The sequence below is a fragment of the Columba livia genome, chromosome 29 (assembly GCF_036013475.1).
Source record: "Columba livia isolate bColLiv1 breed racing homer chromosome 29, bColLiv1.pat.W.v2, whole genome shotgun sequence".
Taxonomy (NCBI): domain Eukaryota; kingdom Metazoa; phylum Chordata; class Aves; order Columbiformes; family Columbidae; genus Columba; species Columba livia.
The window spans coordinates 1,676,844-1,695,900 of NC_088630.1; the positions used below are offsets into that span (position 1 = coordinate 1,676,844).

Here is a 19,057-nt window from a genome sequence, read left to right on the forward strand (position 1 = left end):
GTGACCGTCCCTGTGCTGGGACCTGGGGAGGCCAAACGGCAAATCTTGAGGGCAGTTTTGGGCCCCTCACGCCAAGAAAGAGCTTGAGGTGCTGGAGCGAGTGGAGAGAAGGGAACAGAGCTGGTGAGGGGCTGGAGCACAAGTGTGATGGAGCGGCTGAGGGACCTGGGGGTTCAGCTGGAGAACAGGAGCTGAGGGGAGACCTTCTGATCTCCAAACTGCCCTTGATGATCCTGAGGAGCTTTTCCAACCAAAATGATTCTGCGATTCTATCTCCTCCCTCCTCTGCCACGTCTCTCCACCTCCCTGTGCTGTTGGAGATACAAGACCAAGAGATGTCCCCAGCGGGCAACAAATCAGCGCTGCCAAGCCGGCGTCACCAGGGGCTGCCTTGTCTGCTGAGCACCGAGCTTTTAGCACAACCCTTTAATTTTCCTCTATCATCATTTTGTGATTCTATTACCTTTGTTCGAGGAGGCATCCAGCCTCTTATTTTCGCATGGTCTATTCTTTGCTACAAGCTGCCCAACACTGAGCTTCATCCCCATCCTCACCCGCCATCCTCCTTCCCTGGACTCCTTGCTCTTTCCTAGAATATTTCTCCAGCTCTTCCCTCACCCTCAGGACCTCGCGGAGCTTCTGCAGCTCCGTGGGAATCGCTGGTGGGGCTGGACCTTTACGCTCCTGCTCCCAAGGGAAACAGCTTGTGGAGGACACGGGGTGGTGGGTTGTGGGGCTGCATGGACCACGCTGAGCCCCCGACAGGATGCTCTTCACCGCCTGCACCAGGAGAACCAGACAAGGGTCAACTTTCCCACTCGAGAGGAGATTCCTCCAGCCGAACCAGCATCCCAAGGAAGGGAAAGCCCCAAGACACATGCATGGACCAGCCAGCCAACCTGAAGGCAATCCTCAGGCCTAGAAACATCTGGAGAACATCCAGCTCCAGTTTAACCCTTCCTTCCCCACACACGAGCCCCTTCAGTTCAAGACTCCTTTGGATCTTGAGGGCAAATACCTTAGAAAAGGCGCCAGATTTGGGTCCAGAAGCCAGGGAATTGCCATCAACTTGCTGCTTTGCATCGGCTTGTTGGACATGTAGCTTGGAGTTAAAACCTGGGAGATGCTGGGCGTCAAAACCATTGAGCACGGCCACCCACTGCCTTGCAGAGAACCACAAAGCCCAGTTTTATACTGGGGGGGAACTGGGGTGGACATGCTTCATGCCAGGAACCTGCATTGCTCGCAATGTTATTTAGGTGCAACGGGGACTCTTTTATTTGAAGCGACCCGTTCATTTGCATTGCGAGACTGAAAAGCGCAATTCATGCAGCAGCGCTTGGGTCCCTTGTCGCCCAACCTGGGGCAAGGCTGGGGTGGCTTTGGCTTTGCTGTGGCTCTGTGGTGTCCCGGCTGGGGAGCTGTGAGCCCCCCATGCTGGTACCCAACAAATGCGGGAGCTTTTGGGGTGGCGATCGGCCCCCAACCCCGCAGCTTCATTCCGGTTGGGAGGTTGTTGCTAAAACTGCTCCATGTGCATCCAGAGATGCTCTGGGGGTCCTCACCCCTGAGGTCCATCAGCTCTGTCCTCTCTGAAGACATCTCCCCCAAACCTCTGCTCAGGGCTCAGCAGCAACTGGTCGCCGGTTGGGGAGAGCCCAAGCAGGTCATCATCTCCATCATGAGGCCACCAGTGTCCTTCCATAAGAGCTGCTGTCCTGCCTCTGCGCCACAGCCGTATGCAGCTATTCCTGCCCCATCCATGTGGGGAAACTGAGGCACAGAGAAGGTTGTGATCATCCCAAGCTCTGGCAGCACACGTTGGTTTAAACCCCAGCAGTCCTGATGGGGATAAAGTCACTTTTCTCATGGCTCCTGGGGTCGTGGGGGACAGGGGATGCAGCCAGCACCCCCAGGGGACACACAGGACAGAGGGAAGGACAGGTCCCCTGTAGGGCTGCCCCCCAGATCTGTGGGTCAGCAGAGCAGCACGAGCCAGACCCTGAGCTCAGCCTGGGTGTCTGCGCCCCGATGGGGACAGCCATGGTGTCCCCCGTGTACAGGGATGCTCTGGCTCAATACGGGGCCTCTCCCAGGGTGGGCAGCACTGTGGGGGCAGCCAGGGCTCCATCGCCCCCCGGCCGGTGCAGGGAGGGAATCCCAGCTGCTGCACGGAGACAGGGGAGCGCAGCCTTGTGTACAAAAATATCTCTATTGCTCCCTGTGCCCGCCTGCAGCCCCGCGGGCTCCCGGCTGCCTCGCGGTGCTGGTCCTGGCACCCACAGCACAGCTGAGCAGAGGCGGCTCCCGGGCGGCTCCAGTGCAGCCCCGTGCCCGGTGCCACCGGGAGCAGAGCTGCGGGGCTGCCCCTGCCACTGACACAGGGTGACGCGTCCCTGCTCTGGTCCCCTCGGGCCTGTCAGGACTCCAGGTCACGGGAGAGCCGCAGCAGCTCCTTCTGGCTGTCGATGGCTTTCAGGTGCTGCAGGTACGCCCAGGTGGAGACGGGGCTCCGCACGCTCAGCGATTGCTCCGAGCCTGCCGGGAGAGCCGGGATCAGGGCTGCGCTCACTGCTCAACCTCCGGCTGGTCAACCCCCTCCATCATCATTGGCCAACCCTCCCCATCACCTCTGGCCAACTTTTTCCACCACCACTGGCAAACCCTCTCTATCACCACTGCCCAACCCTCTCCATTGGCCAACCTTCTCCATCACCATTGCCCAAACCTCTCCATCACCGCTGGCCAGCCCTCTTCATCACCGCTGGCCAGCCCTCTCCATTGGTCAACCCTGTTCATCACCACTGCCCAACCCTCTCCATTGGCGAACCTTCTCCATCACCATTGCCCAACCCTCTCCATTGGCGAACCTCCTCTATCACCACTGCCCAACCCTCTCCATTGGCCAACCTTCTCCATCACCATTGCCCAACCCTCTCCATCACCGCTGGCCAACCCTCTCCGTTGGTCAACCCTGTTCATCACCGTTGCCCAAGCCTCTCCACTGGCCAACTCTCTCCACCACCGCTGGCCAACCCTCTCCATCAGCAGCATCTGGACCAACTTTCACCCACCACAACCAGGTTGACACCCTCAGGATGTCCCTGTGGGACCCTCCCACCAAGGATGGTGGGTGCATGCTCTCCTGGGCAGGTCCCAAGGGGTGGGGGCCCCCCAACACAGGGGTGGGAGGGCAGATGGGTGACCCCCAGACCTACACGTGGAGATCCTGACGGACTTGGGGTCCTCAGGCCGGTGCGGGGAGCGACTTCGCAGCGGGGACAGCGGAGCTGGATGTGGACAGAGAGCAGGAGCTCAGCCCCGTCCCCACAGGAGAGCCAGTCCCCAGGGTCCATGCCCCACCAAGGGACACTCACCGTGCGCCTGGCCCCGGCAGCGCTGCAGGACACGCAGGGTCTTTGCCATCATGTGCTGTGGGCAACGCACAAAGGTCACTTGCTGTCACCTGGCCCCACTTTGCTGCTAAAACACTGTCCCCTCCAGCTTCACCGGTGGCTGCGGCTGCCCCGGGGGTCCTGGCTGGGGTGGGGGGATTCTGCCCTAACGCCATGGGGATGCTCTGGGTCTGCATCCCAGGGGACAGGGACACAGAAGGTGCACCAAGGGGGGTCCCCGGGGAGCCAACCTGCCCCACTCACCATCTTCTCAAAATTGATGAGATTCTCGGCCATTGTGCGGTTGCCCTCGTGGATGAACGTCATGTCTGCGAGGGGGGTTTGGGGATCAGATTGGGTCTTCTGGTCCCTGGGGTGGGCTGGGTGTCCCCAAAGGGGTCCCTGGCCCCCCACCCAACCCATTCCCAGCCTCACCCTCCAAGCCAAGGCACCCACCTTTGAGCAGGAGGGGCATGAAGGGGATGATGGGGGGGCTCAGCTTGGCGACGGCCAAGCGATAGACCCTGTGGTTCCACGACGGGTCCTGGGGATGGAGAGGGACCTCAGCGCAGGGCAGGCAAGGGACACAGTGGCACCCCTGGGACCTTGTAGCTTTTGGAAGCCCCAGCAAAATGGGGTGACCCTGTGTCACAAAACTCCCCCCAGTCTGCCCTCTGCTCCCCCAAACCCTCCGAGAAGGGGGATATGAGGTGGGAAGGAGACATGGGGCAGCAAGGGGACATGGGGAGGGAAGGCAGGTACAGTGTGAGAAGGATGACATGGGGCAGGAAGGGGACATGGGGCGAGAAGTGGGATACGGGGCAGGAGGGGGATATGAGGAGGGAAGGGAGACATGGGACACGAAGTGGGACACGGGACAGGAAGGGAGACATGGAGCAGGAGGGGTGCATGGGACACGAAGGGGCTGCGCTCACCAGCATCCGCTCCAGCGCCGAGTGCAGCTTTCGAATCTTGTGGGGCAGCCTCTGCGCAGAGAGAGGGTCATGGGTGCTGGCACCCCTGCTCTGCCACCCCCAGCCCCCCCCCAGCTCCGCTGGCACCTCCTGTTCTGCGTTCACCCCTTTGCACCCCTGGGCTCTGCTGCTCCGGGTACCCCATGGGCTCAGAGCTGCTCCATTACGGGGGATTGTGGCCCCAGGCTGGGTCTAACCAGCCCCCAGGGCCGGTCCAAGCCCCCTGCCCTCGGCAGGACCAGAGCTTTGGGCTGCAGAGTCTGATGGCACCCCAGCACCCAAGTCACCCCTGCCCAGGAGACCTGGCAATGGAGCTGGTGAGGGGCTGGAGCACAAGTGTGATGGGAGCGGCTGAGGGACCTGGGGGGTTCAGCTGGAGAACAGAAGCTGAGGGGAGACCTTCTGATCTCTGAACTGCCTGAAAGGAGCTTGGAGCCAGGGGGGGTCGGGCTCTGCTCCCCAGGAACAAGCGCCAGGAGCAGAGGAAACGGCCTCAAGTTGCGCCAGGGGAGGTTGAGGTTGGATCTGGGGAACAATTTCTTCCCCAAAGGGCTGTGGGGCATTGAACAAGCTGCCCAGGGCAGTGCTGGAATCACCATCAATGGAGGGTTGGACAGACGGACATGAGGTTCTCAGGACATGGGGCAGTGCCAGGGGTGGCTTAACTCAATGATCTTGAGGATTTCTTCTAACTACAATAATTCTCTGATTCTCTGATCCCTGCAGAGCTCAGGGGAGCTGGCAGCAGCCCGCAGTTGCTTTGTTACCTCCCAGGTCCTGGCCAGGCGGCTGACGGCCGTGTTGCTCACACCAAACATCACCGCAAAGAAGGAATTCAGGTTCTTCTGCTCCTTGAGGCTGCAGGTGAGGATGGAGTTAGGCAGGGAGGTCACCACCGGTTCCATCCTCGTGGGACCAGGTGGCAGATGGTCAGGAGACTCACTGTGCAGCCAGTTTGATGAACTTGCGGAGGAGCTGGGCTCGCCGGCCCACCTCGGGGCACAGGCACAGCTCAGTGGCCACCCAGTACTGCAGCTCATTGAACCGCCGCATCACCCGCTCCAGGTTGGCCGTGGTCACCTCGTGAAACTTCTGTGGCCCCACGATGTAGTGGATCATTTCCACCTGCAGAGCCCCAGGCGGTGGATGAGGGTGGTTGAGGTGGTTGAGCCACCACCCCAGAGGCGTCTCCCGCCCCCACATTGGCCCTACCTGGTGGATGCTCTTGAAGAGGTTCCAGTCGTAGTCGGTGAGGTGACTGGCCAGGTCCTTGGAGCTGATGAGGTCCAGGGTCTCTGAGGAGCCGACGTGGGGGCCCAGCTGCTCAGGGTGGGGGGTCTGGGGACAGCAGAGGGGACGTCCAACCCCTCCTGCCATCAGCAACCACAGCGGGGACAGCGACACCAGCCCCTTCCCCAGGGGAGAGGAGCAGGGAGGGATGGACTCCCCCAACCCCAGCCCCAAATCCCACTCTGGGGGGGCCCAGCCTGGTGCTGCCCATTCCCCAACCACATCCCATCCCTGGAGACATCCCAGGCCAGGCTGGACGGGGCTCTGAGCAACTGGAGCTGCTGAAGATGTCCCTGCTCATGGCAGGGGTGGCACTGGATGACATCTGAAGGTCCCTTCGACCCAAACTATTCAATGATTTATGTTTCTAAGACCCCCAGGCTTACCAGGCTGCCCAGCTCCTCCACGCTGACGGCAAAGAGCCGCTCATTGAGCCCCAGCGCCGTGAACACACCCACGGCATCCGGCTGCAGCCCCACTTTATCTGCGGGAGACAGGACGGTGGCAGCAGGGACAGAGAAGGGACCGGATCCTGGCAGGGCAGGGGACATGGCCACCACGGCACGGTGACATCCCCGCGATGCCGTCCTCACCTCCAGCTGAATTCACCTTCACCAGGACGTGCTCCCCATGCCGGCCGAGCCGCGGGGCGAGTGACCGCAGGACGTCCCGCACCGAGGCGTTGACAGGCAGCACGGTGACCAGGCACGAGTGGTCGGCTCTGTAGATCTCGTAGGGCACTATGGGGGACGGAAACGGGATTTTGTGTCCTGCAGCTGGGGAGGGAGCGGCCCCCACCCTGCACGGCGTACCTTTGTCCTGGGCTCTTAAGGCACAGCTGCTGTTCAGAGTCGCCTCCTCCTGGCTCGCCAGCCAGCTCGCTGAGCTCCGAGCCTGTGGCCACGGTGGGAGAAAGTGGGGAAGATCACAGAATCCCAGAATGTCAGGGGTTGGAAGGCCCTGGGAAGCTCATCCAGTGCAATCCCCCCATGGAGCAGGAACACCCAGATGAGGTTACACAGGAACCAGGCGGGTTGGAATGTCTGCAGAGAAGGAGACTCCACAACCCCCTGGGCAGCCTGGGCCAGGCTCTACCACCCTCACCAGGAAGAACTTTCTGTTCATATTTAAGTACAACCTCCTGTGTTCCAGTTTGAACCCCTTGCCCTTTGTCCTATCACTGGTTGTCAACAATGGCTCCATCCTCCTGACACTCCCCCTTTCCATATTGATCCCCAGGAATGAGTCCCCCCTCAGTCTCCTCTTGTCCAGCTCCAGAGCCCCAGCTCCCTCAGCCTTTCCTCACACGGGAGATGCTCCACTCCCTTCAGCATCTTGGTGGCTGCGCTGGACTCTCTCCAACAGTTCCCTGTCCTGTTGGAACTGAGGGGCCACAAACGGACACAACATTCCAGGTGTGGACACAATATTCCAGATGCCACCACAGTGGCCACCCCTCTGGCCAGGGGTCCCCAGAGGGCAAGAGGTGACCCAGAGCTCTATACCCACCCCCCAGGGCCACCCCTACCTTGGGCTGGGGAGAAAGGCTGCCATCTCCATTCTCCGTTCTGCAGAGAGAAGATACAGGTGCTGTTAGAGCCCCGTGATCATCACCTCATGCTGGAGATAAAACTGGGCTGTGCAGCCTGAGCATCCCTGTGACCCCGGGCCCTGGGGTGTCCGTGTGGTGTGTGACACCCTCCCTGTGGCTGGGGTGCAGGACATGGGGGGTGCAGGACATGGGCACCAGTGGTGGCACTGGGGGACAGAACCAGACTCTCCCTCCTCGGGGGACTCACGCCCAGGGCCGCCGCCGCTCCTGTCCTTGCTCCTGCACCATCCCACCCAGGCGGGGGTCCCGGCTCGCCAGGTCCGCCAGGTTCTGCGGGAGGAAGGTGCCCAGCAGTCAGGATGGGGTTGTGACAGCCAGACCCCCCTGGGGACATCCCTGTCCCCCTTCCCGTACCTGCAGCAGGGCCGTGGTGCTGCGGTCGCCCTGCAACAGCCGCCCGTAGAGCAGCACCCACTGGCTCACCAGCCGCAGGATCTTCCGGCGCTTGTGCAGGGAGTAGGTGGCCTTGTCCTGCTCTGACCCCTCCAGTGGCTCCGCACGGAAACTGGGACCAGTCAAGGACACCAGTGTGGGTGGTGGGGAGCAGGCAAGGACCTGCAGGATGGGATTGGAGATGGGGATGTGCCCTGTGCCCAAGAGCCTGGGGGATTCATGGAATCACAGGAGGGTTTGGGTTGAAGCGACCTCCCCAGCTCCCCCAGTGCCACCCCTGCCATGAGCAGGGACATCTTCAGCAGCTCAGGTTGCTCAGAGCCCCGTCCAGCCTGGCCTGGGATGTCTCCAGGGATGGTTCATCTACCACCTCTCTGGCCAACCTGGGCCAGGCTCTCACCACCCTCAGGGACAACAATTGCCTTTTGTCCAGCCTGAATCTCCCTCCTTGAGTTTAAAATCATCCCCCCTTGTCCTATCTCAACAGGCCCTGCTCAAAAGTCTGTCCCCATCTTTCTTCAGGCCCCTTTTAAGCACTGAAAGGCCGCACTAAGGTCTCCCCGGAGCTTCTCTTCCCCAGCTGAACACCCCAACTCTCTCAGCCGTTCCTCCCAGCAGAGCTGCTCCAGCCTCGCATCATTTCTGCGGCTCCTCTGGCCCCTCTCCAGCAGGTCCAGGTCTGTCCTGTGCTCAGGACCCCAGAGCTGGACACGGTGCCCGGGGAGTCTCACAGAGCGGAAAATTCAGGGCTCCCACTGGGGTGACAGGGACCAAGGTGCTGGTCCCTGGTGGAGGGTGCACGGGGCAGGATGGAACCCATTCCCTCCCAGTTCCAGCCGCTGAAGGATACTGGTGGAGCAGAGCTCTGCAGAGCTGCGTGGTCGGCATGAACACGGTATAGGTCAGCAGAAAATCCCCCAACAGCGTGTCTGCAAGAGAGAAGCCACCAGTGGTCACCCGTCATGGTCTCCGGTGTATTTGGGACACAGTGGTCACAGCCAGGCATCATGGCTGCCCAGGAAAGTGTCACCCATGCCCTGCGTGGGGTCGGTCTGCATGTCCCCCCATGGTGACCGTGCTCCCTGTGGGTCACTTTTGGCTCCTAAATGTCCTGGGAAGGGCTATGGGCTCTGGGGGATGGAGGAGAATTAAGGGGTTGTGCTAAAAGCTCAGTGCTCAGCAGACAAGGCAGCCCCGGTGACGCCGGCTTGGCAGCGCTGATTTGTTGCCCGCTGGGGACATCTCCTGGTCTCGTATCTCCAGCAGCAGAGGGAGGTGGAGAGACGTGGGAGAGGAGGGAGGAGATAGAATCGCAGAATCATTGTGGTTGGAAAAGCCCCTCAGGATCATCGAGTCCAACCATAACCCACCCCTGGCACTGCCCCATGTCCTGAGAACCTCATGTCCGTCTGTCCAGCCCTCCAGGGATGGTGACTCCAGCACTGCCCTGGGCAGCCTGTTCAATGCCCCACAGCCCTTTGGGGAAGAAATTTCCAACCTCGACCTCCTTCTCCAACTCCTTCCCCAGCTCCGTTCCCTTCTCTCAACTCATTCCATCACCTCAAGGTCTTTCTTGTTCTGAGGGGACAAAAACTACCCCCAGAATTCAACATTTGGTCTCCCCGGTGCCCAGCACAGGGATGGTCACTACCCTGGGCCTGCTCCGGGCACTGGGGCTTCTTCCCTCTCCTTGCCCCAATGGGGGATTTTAGGGTGAGAGGACCAGCGTTTGGGGATGAACAATTGGTAATAAGGCGGTCCTGCTGGTTGCTGGTCCCCGTGCCAGCGCCCTGTCCCCAGAGTTGCTCTGGGATGTGGTTCCTGGAGCAAGGGGGACACCCCCACCTACCCACGGGGTCGTAGAGGGTGGCGTCCAGCCTCATGAACTCCAGCAGATGCTCCAGGATCTTCTCCGGCGTCCCAGCCATCACAAAGTACCTGGCGGGCAGAGCATGGGGGACATCAGGGGAGGATGCAGCACCACAACTGTGGCACGCTGGGCCACCGGGCCACTCGACACAGCCCGTCAGCATGGCCTGATGTCCCCGTTCCCCTCTGGGGACACAGTCCTCCCAGCAAACTCGCTGCGGGAAGCCCGAGAGCGGCAGAAGGAGCAGGGGGACGAGGACAGGCTGCTGTCACCTGCTGCTCCGTGCCGGGGTTGGCTGGTTGCTGCCTCCTTGCAGGTTCTTCTGCAGGACCAGTACCACCTTCCCGTGCTCCTTCAGGCGCACAGTGTTGGCCTCCACGTCCTAGAGAGAAAAAAACAGCCCTTATAGTCATGGAATCACAGAATCACAAGAGAGTTTGGGTTGAAGGGACCTTCAACTATCACCTTATCCACCCCTGCCATGATCAGAGACATCTTCAGCAGCTCAGGGTGCTCAGAGCCCCGTCCAGCCTGGCCTGGGATGTCTCCAGGGATGCTTCATCCACCACCTCTCTGGCCAACCTGGGCCAGGCTCTCACCACCCTCAGGACAACAATTGCCTTTTACCCAGCCTGAATCTCCCTCCTGGAGTTTAAAACCGTCACATCTTGTCCTATCTCAACAGGCCCTGCTCAAAAGTCTGTCCCCATCTTTCTTCAGGCCCCTTTCAAGCACTGAAAGGCCGCACTAAGGTCTCCCCAGAGCTTCTCTTCCCCAGCTGAACACCCCAACTCTCTCAGCCGTTCCTCCCAGCAGAGCTGCTCCAGCCTCGCATCATTTCTGCGGCTCCTCTGGCCCCTCTCCAGCAGGTCCAGGTCTGTCCTGTGCTCAGGACCCCAGAGCTGGACGCGGTGCCCTGGGGGTCTCACAGAGCGGAGCAGAGGGGACAATCCCCTCCCTCCACCTGCTGCCCATGGGGCTGGGGATGCAGCCCAGGGTACCACTGATCTGGTGCCAGCGCGTGTTGCGGTTCATGTCCCATCTTTTATCCACCACCACCCCCAAGTCCTTTCTTGCAGGGTTGCTCTCCATCCCTCCATCCCAGCCCGGATGGACATTATTGTTTGTCACCTCAGCCCAGCTTGGATCCATCAGGCAATGCTCATCCAGCTGGTGGCACCCCAAACCCCCATGCTGTCACACAGAGAAGCATCCTCCCCTTCCAGCATCCTGGGGGTGCACAGCATGCCCCGACTGGCACCCAGTCCCCTATAGCCCCCGTCACCTTGAGGATGCGGTTGAAGTCCTGCTTGTCCACGCGGAGGAAGTGGCAGTTGTCCTCCCGCAGGATGATGGTGGCTGCCCGTGGCGCGTCGTTCACCAGCGCCAGCTGCCCAAAGTCGTCCCCTTCATGCAGGGTGGCCACCAAGCCCTGGCGGGGGTGACATGATGGGTGAGGGATGGGGTGGGAGCCCTTGTCCCCACTGGGGGGCAGTGAGTGTCTGGAGTGGACGTACCCACCTTGCCGTGGGTGACCACGTTCACCGAGCCCTTCCAGATGATGTACCATGAGGTGCCTTTGTCTCCTTGGCTGAACACTGACGGGGAACGGTGACATCCAGCAGTCAAAGAGGGGGAGCCCCCAAGCACCCCCCCCATCCCGAGCCCTCAGCTGAGGTGAATACTCCTGTCCCCTCCATCCCTGGGCCACCAGGAGACAGCAGGAGCATCCACATGGATGACTACAGCTCCAGGTGTTGTCCCCAGGCTGGGGACCCCTTCTCCTGGGACACGCGATACTCACGCACGGTGCCCGCTCTCGGGTGCGACTCGAACATCAGCACGGACGCCAGTTCCCGCTTCACCTGCGCAAGAGGAACGTGGTTCACCCCAGCCCAGAGCTGAGTGAGGAGGGGACACAGGGGACAAGGTGGGAAGTGGACCTGGGGATGCTCAGAGAGGGACAGGAGAGGATGCCCAGGTGGGAACTCATAGAATTATAGAATCACAGAAGGGTTTGTGTTGAAGGGACCTTCCCAGCTCCCCCATTGCCACCCCTGCCATGAGCAGGGACATCTTCAGCAGCTCAGGTTGCTCAGAGCCCTGTCCAGCCCGGCCTGGGATGTCTCCAGGGATGGTTCATCCACCACCTCTCTGGCCAACCTGGGCCAGGCTCTCACCACCCTCAGTGACAACAATTGCCTTTTATCCAGCCTGAATCTCCCTCCTTGAGTTTAAAACCATCACCCCTTGTCCTATCGCAACAGGCCCTGCTAAATGGAAGTGATGGGATGCAGGAGGATTCGGGGACCAGGAGCAGTTTGGGGGGGACACACAGGCCACAGCGGGGACAGCCACGGCCGCACTCACCGAGTTGGAGAGATGAGCCACGGCTTTGATGTGCAGCAGCTCCTCAAAGATGAGCTCCAGCTCGTCCTCTGTGCGCTGGGCAGGCCTGGGAGGGCAGCGGGGGGTGAGCAGCCACCTGTGTCCCCTGTCCCCCCATCCCGGGGCACAGACACCCCTCCCCAGGCACAAACCCTGCCCAGGCAGCTGCATTCTCCCTCCCCATCTGCCAGCCATGGAAGAGATGCTCAGGTCACCCCATCCCTTTGGTGCTCCAGATTCCCCCAGAGTGGGGTCCAAATGAGCCCCCCCATCCCGCCTCATCCCCTCCACATGCCCTGGGGACAGCCCAGCCACCCACGGTTTGCGCAGGGCCATGGTGAGCAGCGCGTCAGGGCCCAGCTGGGCTAGGAAGGCCAGTGCCTCCAGCAGCTCCTCCGCATCCCGCAGCCCAGCGCCGGGCTCGGGGCTCAGCTCCAGCTCGGCAAAGCGATAAAACTGGGTGTCCTTGTCCTGGAAATGCCACTCCTGCTTCACTGCGGGGAGGGGAGAGCGCCCATCAGCTCGGCCAGGAAACCCATGGGTGGCTGGTGCACCCATGGGAGCCGCCAGTGTGCCCATCACCCCATCACCTGCCACCGCCTGTCCTCACCGTGGGTCAGGATGCCACCGTCCACCAGCACCTGGCAGATGCCGACAGCCTGGCTGCGTGTCTGCACGGCCAACCCGGCGCTCAGCAGCCAGTCCACCAGCTCCTTCCCCGAGCAGCACTGCCTGCAAGGGGACGGGATGACAAGACTGTCCCCAAAACCAGGCTTCAGCACCCAGCAGCCCTGTCGGGGATGGGCAGGACCAGCCTGGTCACCCTTGGAGCCTGTGGGGTCCCCCGGTGTGGCCGTGCGTCCCACCTGTGGTGCCGCAGGTGATGCTTGTGGTCCCGGATGAGGCTGGGGCGGGAGCTGGTGAGGTGGGTGAACAGGAGCTTTCCCGCACGCCAGATCTTCTCCGGGGATGCCTGGGGGGGAAGAGGATTAGGGAGCGGATTGAGAAGCGGGGGAAACCACAGAGTCATTTTGGTTGGAAAAGCCCCTCAAGATCATCAAGTCCAACCACAACCCACCCCTGGCACTACCCCATGTCCTGGGAACCTCATGTCCGTCTGTCCAACCCTCCAGGGATGGTGACTCCAGCACTGCCCTGGGCAGCCTGTTCAATGCCCAACAGCCCTTTGGGGAAGAAATTATCCCAAATTTCCAACCTCAACCTCCCCTGGTGCAACTTGAGGCCGTTTCCTCTTGTTTTATCACTTGGGAGCACAGACCAACCCCCTCCATGCTCCAAGCTCCTTTCAGGCAGTTCAGAGATCAGAAGGTCTCCCCTCAGCTCCTGTTCTCCGGCTGAACCCCCCAGGTCCCTCAGCCGCTCCATCACACTTGTGCCCCAGCCCCTTCAAATGGGGAGGGCACGGACCCCAACGTCTCACACAGTCCATGATCCCCACCACCCATCCCCAGGAACAATCCATCCCAAGGGCACGAGCACCCAGGAGCTGAGCCCCAGGGCAGGCAGTGCTCTGGCCCCCCACCCCTCCCAGCCTTCAGGACATGGTTTTCCATCTCCCCCTTCCCCAAACCCATCTCCTTGTATGTTTTCCCAGCCCCCCCCACCTGGGTGAGGCTGTGTCCATAGTCCAGGGTGGATTCAGTCTCCAAAAGCGGGGTCTGAAAAATGGAAATACAGGGGGGTTGGTGGCCGTGGGGGCTCTGCTGTGTCCCCCTCGCCCCGCACACCCCACCAGCTGCTCATTGCAGTGGGTTGGACTGGATGACTTAAATGTCTCTTCAATGCAAACTGTTCAATGATTCTATGGTGCATTTCAGCCTCATCCGGGCGAGGAGACGAGTGTCCCTGTGTACGGGGGCCCGAACCCCCAGACACCCCCCGTGGTTACGTTGAGCTTCAGAAAGGGAAGCGCATTCAAACGAAAGCGTTGGGAGATAAAAGGAGTTAAAAGGGATCAAACAGGGATCAAAGTTGTCGCGTTTGAGACGGGGAATTTGCTACTGGAGGTGAAGGACTTGAGAACGGAGCCCCCGGGGAGGGACAGGTGTCCAGCCTGGGGGGGTTTCCTATAGCTTTGAACCTGGGTTCAAACACAGAGGACATGGAAAAGATCCCAAACTCCTATTAATTTGGGGAAGAGCGCAAGGACCCTTCCCTGCAAGCATCGTATTGGGAGACAGTTCTCAAATCACAGCAGGAATGGAAACAACTATACATCTATATAAATATAATGCTATAATCTATATATAAATATATATAATAAAATATAAATCTATGCAATAATTCCTGAGAAATCAGCTATAACAAACCACCGGGACATGGGGTCCCTGGTACCCAGAGGAGTGCGGCAGCGAAAGAACCGAATTGCTATGGGTGATGCGCAACCTCGCGCTTGGTCCCAAAGAGCTGGTGGATATGAAGCTGTTTTTCCAAAGGATTTTAGGGGAGATCCTGGAAAGGATGGACCAGCAAAGTCACCGAGCACACGAGCGGGTTAAATTCAACAAGAGATGTGCCTAAAACGGGATGGGTGTCAGTGGGAAGGGAGTGAAAGGAAACCTCGTAGATCACGGCACAGCCGGTTCACCGGCAATTCTGTGCTCCCTAAAAGAGACAAATAGACCCTTGGGGATGGAAAACCCCAGGAGCCCGTGGGGTCTTTTTTACTCCATTTAACTTAAACCTGCACGTGGCGAGTTGATCCAGTGCTGTTTTCTAACCCGGCTCCTCTTTAGTGTCTTTGGTGTTTATCGATCCTAAAAACACATCCCGTTTTTTGGCTCAGCGAGTCCCTCCGGGGTGACCGTCACCTCAGCGGGGGAAGAGCAGGTAAAGGCAGAGGGATGGAGGCTCCTGAGTGGCCACAGCCGTGAATAAATGACCTTTCATCTGCATAAAGCACAGGCTGGGGGGAGCCGAGAGCACCCAGCACCCATCAGACCTGTTCTCCCCCCCGCCGAGGCTGTTAAAGCACTTTGAGCGTTAACCCCAAGCCGCACCCCCTTCCGCGGGGTGTCTGCACTTCCAAGGGAAGGTTTTGGGGTTCCCCCCATTTATTTCTGGCTGCAAGGACCCTGCAGCACCCTGGGCTGCGGGTGGAGGTGGTGGGGATGTGAAACACGGCGTCCTCTGGGCCAGATGTGACTCGGATCTGCCTGCTCGGGGTTGCTCGGGGGGGTTGAGCAACCTCAGCAATCGGGACGGCTGGATGAAATCCTCAATTAAGGAAGCCAAGGGCAGGAGTAATTAGCCGCAGAAGCCTTGCAAATTAATTCAAGGGCAAAAGCACCTACCAGGAGGTGAGGGGAAACAAACAGCCCTGGCGCCTTGGTGCAGGCAGGAGGGTGATGGAGACCTGATGGGTGCTCAAGTGCCTGTCCTAAACTGTGTCTGTTCAGCCCAAACCCTGCCTGCCCATTCTAAACCCTACCAGTGCATGCCCAACCCTGCCTGTCCATCCCAAATGCTGCCTGCCTGTCCTAAACTGTGTCTGTTCATCCCAAACCCTGCCTGTCCATCCTAAACCCTACCAGTGCATCCCAAACCCTGCCTGCCCGTCCCAAACCTAAACTGTCCCTAAACTGTCTGTTCATCCCGAACCCTACCTGCTTGTCCTAAACCCTGACAGCCCATCCTAAACCCTACCAGTGCATCCCAAACCCTGCCTGCCTGTCCTAAACTGTCTGTTCATCCCAAACCCTGCCTGCCCATCCCAAACCCTGCCTGCCCGTCCCAAACCCTGCCTGCTTGTCCTAAACCCTACCTGGTTGTCCTAAACCCTGCCAGCCCATCCCAAACCCTGCCTGCCCCAAGCTGCCCCCTCATTCCCTCCAGCCCTTTCCAAACCCCCGGGGCTCCCCCATCCTGCTCCGGATGCTGCCTCAAGCCCCCAACCTGCCCCCGGCAGTTTACAACCAGCTCAGGAGTGATTCGGGGAGCAGATGGAAACAAGTGGCTCCGCGAAGGCAGCTGGTCCCCGGGGACACTCCCAAGCCAGCCACGCCGCCACTGGGCCGGGGACACGGTGACTTACTCACTCTGCAAACTTTCCTGAGCCTCGTGACCGCCCCGTGGAACAGGAAACACCACGGCGATTGCTGAGCAAACGTTTGCAAATCGGAGCCGGGCTGTGGCCGGAGCGTGGAGCTGCCTCCCGTGGGACATGGGGGTCGGTGTCACCCCCTTGGGTGCAAGTGAAAGCTGCTCTGGTCCCCAAACAGCCCGTAAGTGAGGTCTGTCCTTGAGGGAAGGAGCCAGGATGTGTCACAGTCCTGCCCCAAGCCGCGCTCACAAGGACACCGATGCAGACTTACAAAAACCCTGACCCAGGACTAGCGCTCGGAGCGATTCCTCCCTCCTGGGCTTTTCTCTTTGCCAGACCAGCTCTGAACCACGTGCAAAATCTCACGGATGGCCCCAAGAACCCCGAAGCATCCTTGCTCCCCAGCTCTCCATACACAGGATGCCCTCCCCACCCTCACCCCGTCTCATTGTCGCAGCATCGCGCCCGCCGTCTCCAAGCAGCTTCCTAAGGAGTTGCCTTTTCCATCTTCCTGCTGCCGGGACGCGCGGCGCTGAGATCCTGCCTGTCTCCAGGAATCCGGCAGCGCCGGGCAGCCGGCCAAGGCCGCCCGCGACCGTTCCGCGCTCGCGCGCCGCTTTTGTTTGGGATCCCAAGGAAAAACAACGGGAGTTATTTTCAGGCTTTACGGCTCCGGAGAAAGTCCTCGCCCATCCGCAGCCTCCAAAGGCACGGCAGCTGGCCAGGGGTTTGCCGTCCCCCCGCCCCGGGACACGCTCTGTCCCCTTTGTCCTCTGCAGGGACATGGTGAGAGCTGGCACAGCAGCACCTGTGCCCTGGGAAGGGTGAAGGATGGAGCTCCTTGGGGACATCGGGCTGTGACGTTCTGCTGATGCCAGTGAACGGGAGCCAAGACGCCAGGAGGAGCTTCCATGAGCCGTAGCCTTGCAGCGATGGGGACAAGTGACAATATTGTTGCTCCAAGGCACAGCCAGCCGGTTCCCTGCCATCCACCTCTCCTGCGCCTGGTGGCAGCACCCTCCTACCTGCAAAAATTGGGGAAAACACCCCCTCTCTGCAAAGATCAGAGCCCCTCCAATGGCCAGTGGTTGTCCTCAAGCACAGGGGAGCCACTCAGGGAGGGGACACTCCTGTCACGCTGTAGTGACTTGGTCAGGTTTACCCTAATCAGTTCAGCGTGGTAATGCTGCAGACCGCGGCTTTCCTGCTCTCTCCAAAATTAAGTTCCTAAAAGTTCTCGGGAGAAAATAAATCAGGAAGAAGGGGGGAAAAAGAGAAAAGAGCTTTCTTAAAAATGCTGAAAGGGGGTTGCTCCCTTAATTTCACTTTTGTTCCTTAAAAGCATTTGTCTGTTGTGAGAAGGAGAAGGTCACCCAGCTCAGCTGGGGCAGGGGAGGAGGCTCCAGGGTCACCTCTCAGCACAGAGGGGACAGCAAGAGGCTGAGAACAGGGACCAGGTAGGTGCCTTTTACACCGCAGAGACCCCCAAGAGACCAGCAGCTCCCGGCCAGGGGACGGCACAGACCCAGAGAGGAAGGACGTGATGTTGAGCGTCGTCCCGCTGCCAAGTGACAAGTTTCTCCTGCAGAAACAGCCCGATCCGGTGGGGAGGGAACGTTTGGAACCCCGTGTGCCGCGGGGCTGCAGGGGAAGGTGTTTCCTGTTCGCACACTCGCAGTTGGGGTGTGCTGCCCGGCTGACGGCTGCCCGAGCACAATAGCACCGGGCCCATTTCATGCCTGGGTGCCAGCTCCGCCCGGAGAAGGGGCGAGAGCAGGGGAGAGCAGAAATGCGCTCCCTGCTCGCCTCGCCTTGCTCCTGCACACTTCGCTTTGCTCTGTGCACGCTTTGCTCCATGCACACCTGGCTCCCTGCACACCTGGCTTTACTCTGTGTACACCTTGTTTTGCTCCCTGCACACCTTGCTTCCTGCTCACCTGGCTTGACTCCCTACACACTTTGCTCCATGCACACCTGGCTCCCTGCACACCTGGTTTTACTCTCTGTGCACCTTGCTTTGCTCCCTGCACACCTCACCTTGCTCACCTTGCTTTGCTCCATGCACACCTTACATTGCTCCATGCACACCTGGCTCCCTGCTCACCTCGCCTCGCTCTCCTCAGCTCCAGCGCTCCCAGTCCCTAATCCCAGCCTGCTGCCAGGTCCCTGGGAAGGCAGCCAAGGGCCAGACCTGCCCTGCCAGGCCGTGCTTAGTAAAGCGGGACTAGAGGTGGCGTTAAGCCTTAAGGGGCCCCACTTGACTCTTGCTCCAGCGAACCCCGTCCCCAACAAAGCGCAGACGCCTGAAGCAAGGAGAGATTCTGCGAGGGGAAAGCCGGCAGCGTGGGGGCTCTGCGGCTCGGGGTCCGTCCCCGGGGCCTCTCGGTGGTTCCCGGGGGGGGTCCCCTCCCTCCCAGCCCGCACTCACCCAGCGGATGCCCTGGATGGGGGGTCGGCTGCCCCCCTCGCCCTCCAGCCGGATCTCGTAGCTGCAGCTCCGGAACAAGTGCATCTTCTTCAGGAGCACCGGGAGCCGGTTACCGGCAGCCCCGGCGGGCAGCGGCGTTGTGGGGGGCGCAGCACCGCCCCCCGGCTCCAGCCCGTTTCGCTGCCGGCTCCGCGCTCCCGGGCCCCCCCGCGCCGCCTCCCCGGCCGCTCCCGCCGCCCCGGCCCCGCGAACCTTCATGCGGCGGCGGCGCGGGGGGGCGAAGCCATCGCGGCCGCAGCTCCGGGGCGGCTCCGGTGCTGCTCCGGTGGCGGCTCCGCTCGGGCCAGGACGGGGCCGGGACGCGCTCGGCGCCGCCGCCGCCGCGCCGGGTTGGGCTCCTCCCCGGGGTGGGATGGGGCCGGGAACGGGGAACCCCGCCCGCAGCTCCCGCCCTCCGCCCCATGGGCTTTTGGGCACCCCCCCGGCCTGAGCATCTTGGGGGGACCAGCCCCGATCCCCGCCCGCGGGGCGCCCCGTGCAGCCTGAGCCCTGCGTGTCCCCCTGGGACCCCGGTCCCTGGTGTCGGAGTGTCCCCAGGAGCCCCTGTCCTTCCCCCGAGCACCCCAATGAGACCCCAGGGACTG

The 19,057-nt window shown here is 60.8% G+C and overlaps 1 protein-coding gene across 5 annotated transcripts; it reads right to left on the reverse strand.

The window, feature by feature from the left end:
* Positions 1-1,251: 1,251 nt before the first annotated feature.
* Positions 1,252-18,801, reverse strand: RAPGEF3 (Rap guanine nucleotide exchange factor 3). 5 transcript variants are annotated; one of them, XM_065043590.1, is made up of 27 exons: positions 18,414-18,800; positions 13,548-13,601; positions 12,789-12,895; positions 12,533-12,654; positions 12,242-12,416; positions 11,905-11,989; positions 11,339-11,399; positions 11,056-11,132; positions 10,820-10,966; positions 9,807-9,916; positions 9,514-9,602; positions 8,515-8,593; positions 7,626-7,776; positions 7,459-7,541; positions 7,188-7,227; positions 6,472-6,553; positions 6,253-6,399; positions 6,046-6,143; positions 5,582-5,707; positions 5,313-5,494; positions 5,137-5,227; positions 4,331-4,381; positions 3,852-3,939; positions 3,660-3,724; positions 3,378-3,432; positions 3,219-3,290; positions 1,252-2,538 (listed from the first exon to the last, which is right to left on the reverse strand). In XM_065043590.1, the coding sequence occupies exons 1-27, from the start codon at positions 18,669-18,671 to the stop codon at positions 2,420-2,422; spliced, it is 2,814 nt and encodes a 937-aa protein (XP_064899662.1). In that variant the 5' UTR covers positions 18,672-18,800; the 3' UTR covers positions 1,252-2,419. The 5 variants fall into 5 exon arrangements, 4 of the variants coding, with proteins under 4 accessions (XP_064899662.1, XP_064899665.1, XP_064899663.1 ...); XM_065043593.1 differs by having other exon boundaries at positions 18,666-18,732; XM_065043591.1 differs by lacking the exon at positions 3,219-3,290 and having other exon boundaries at positions 18,414-18,801.
* Between the last annotated feature and the right edge of the window lie 256 nt (positions 18,802-19,057).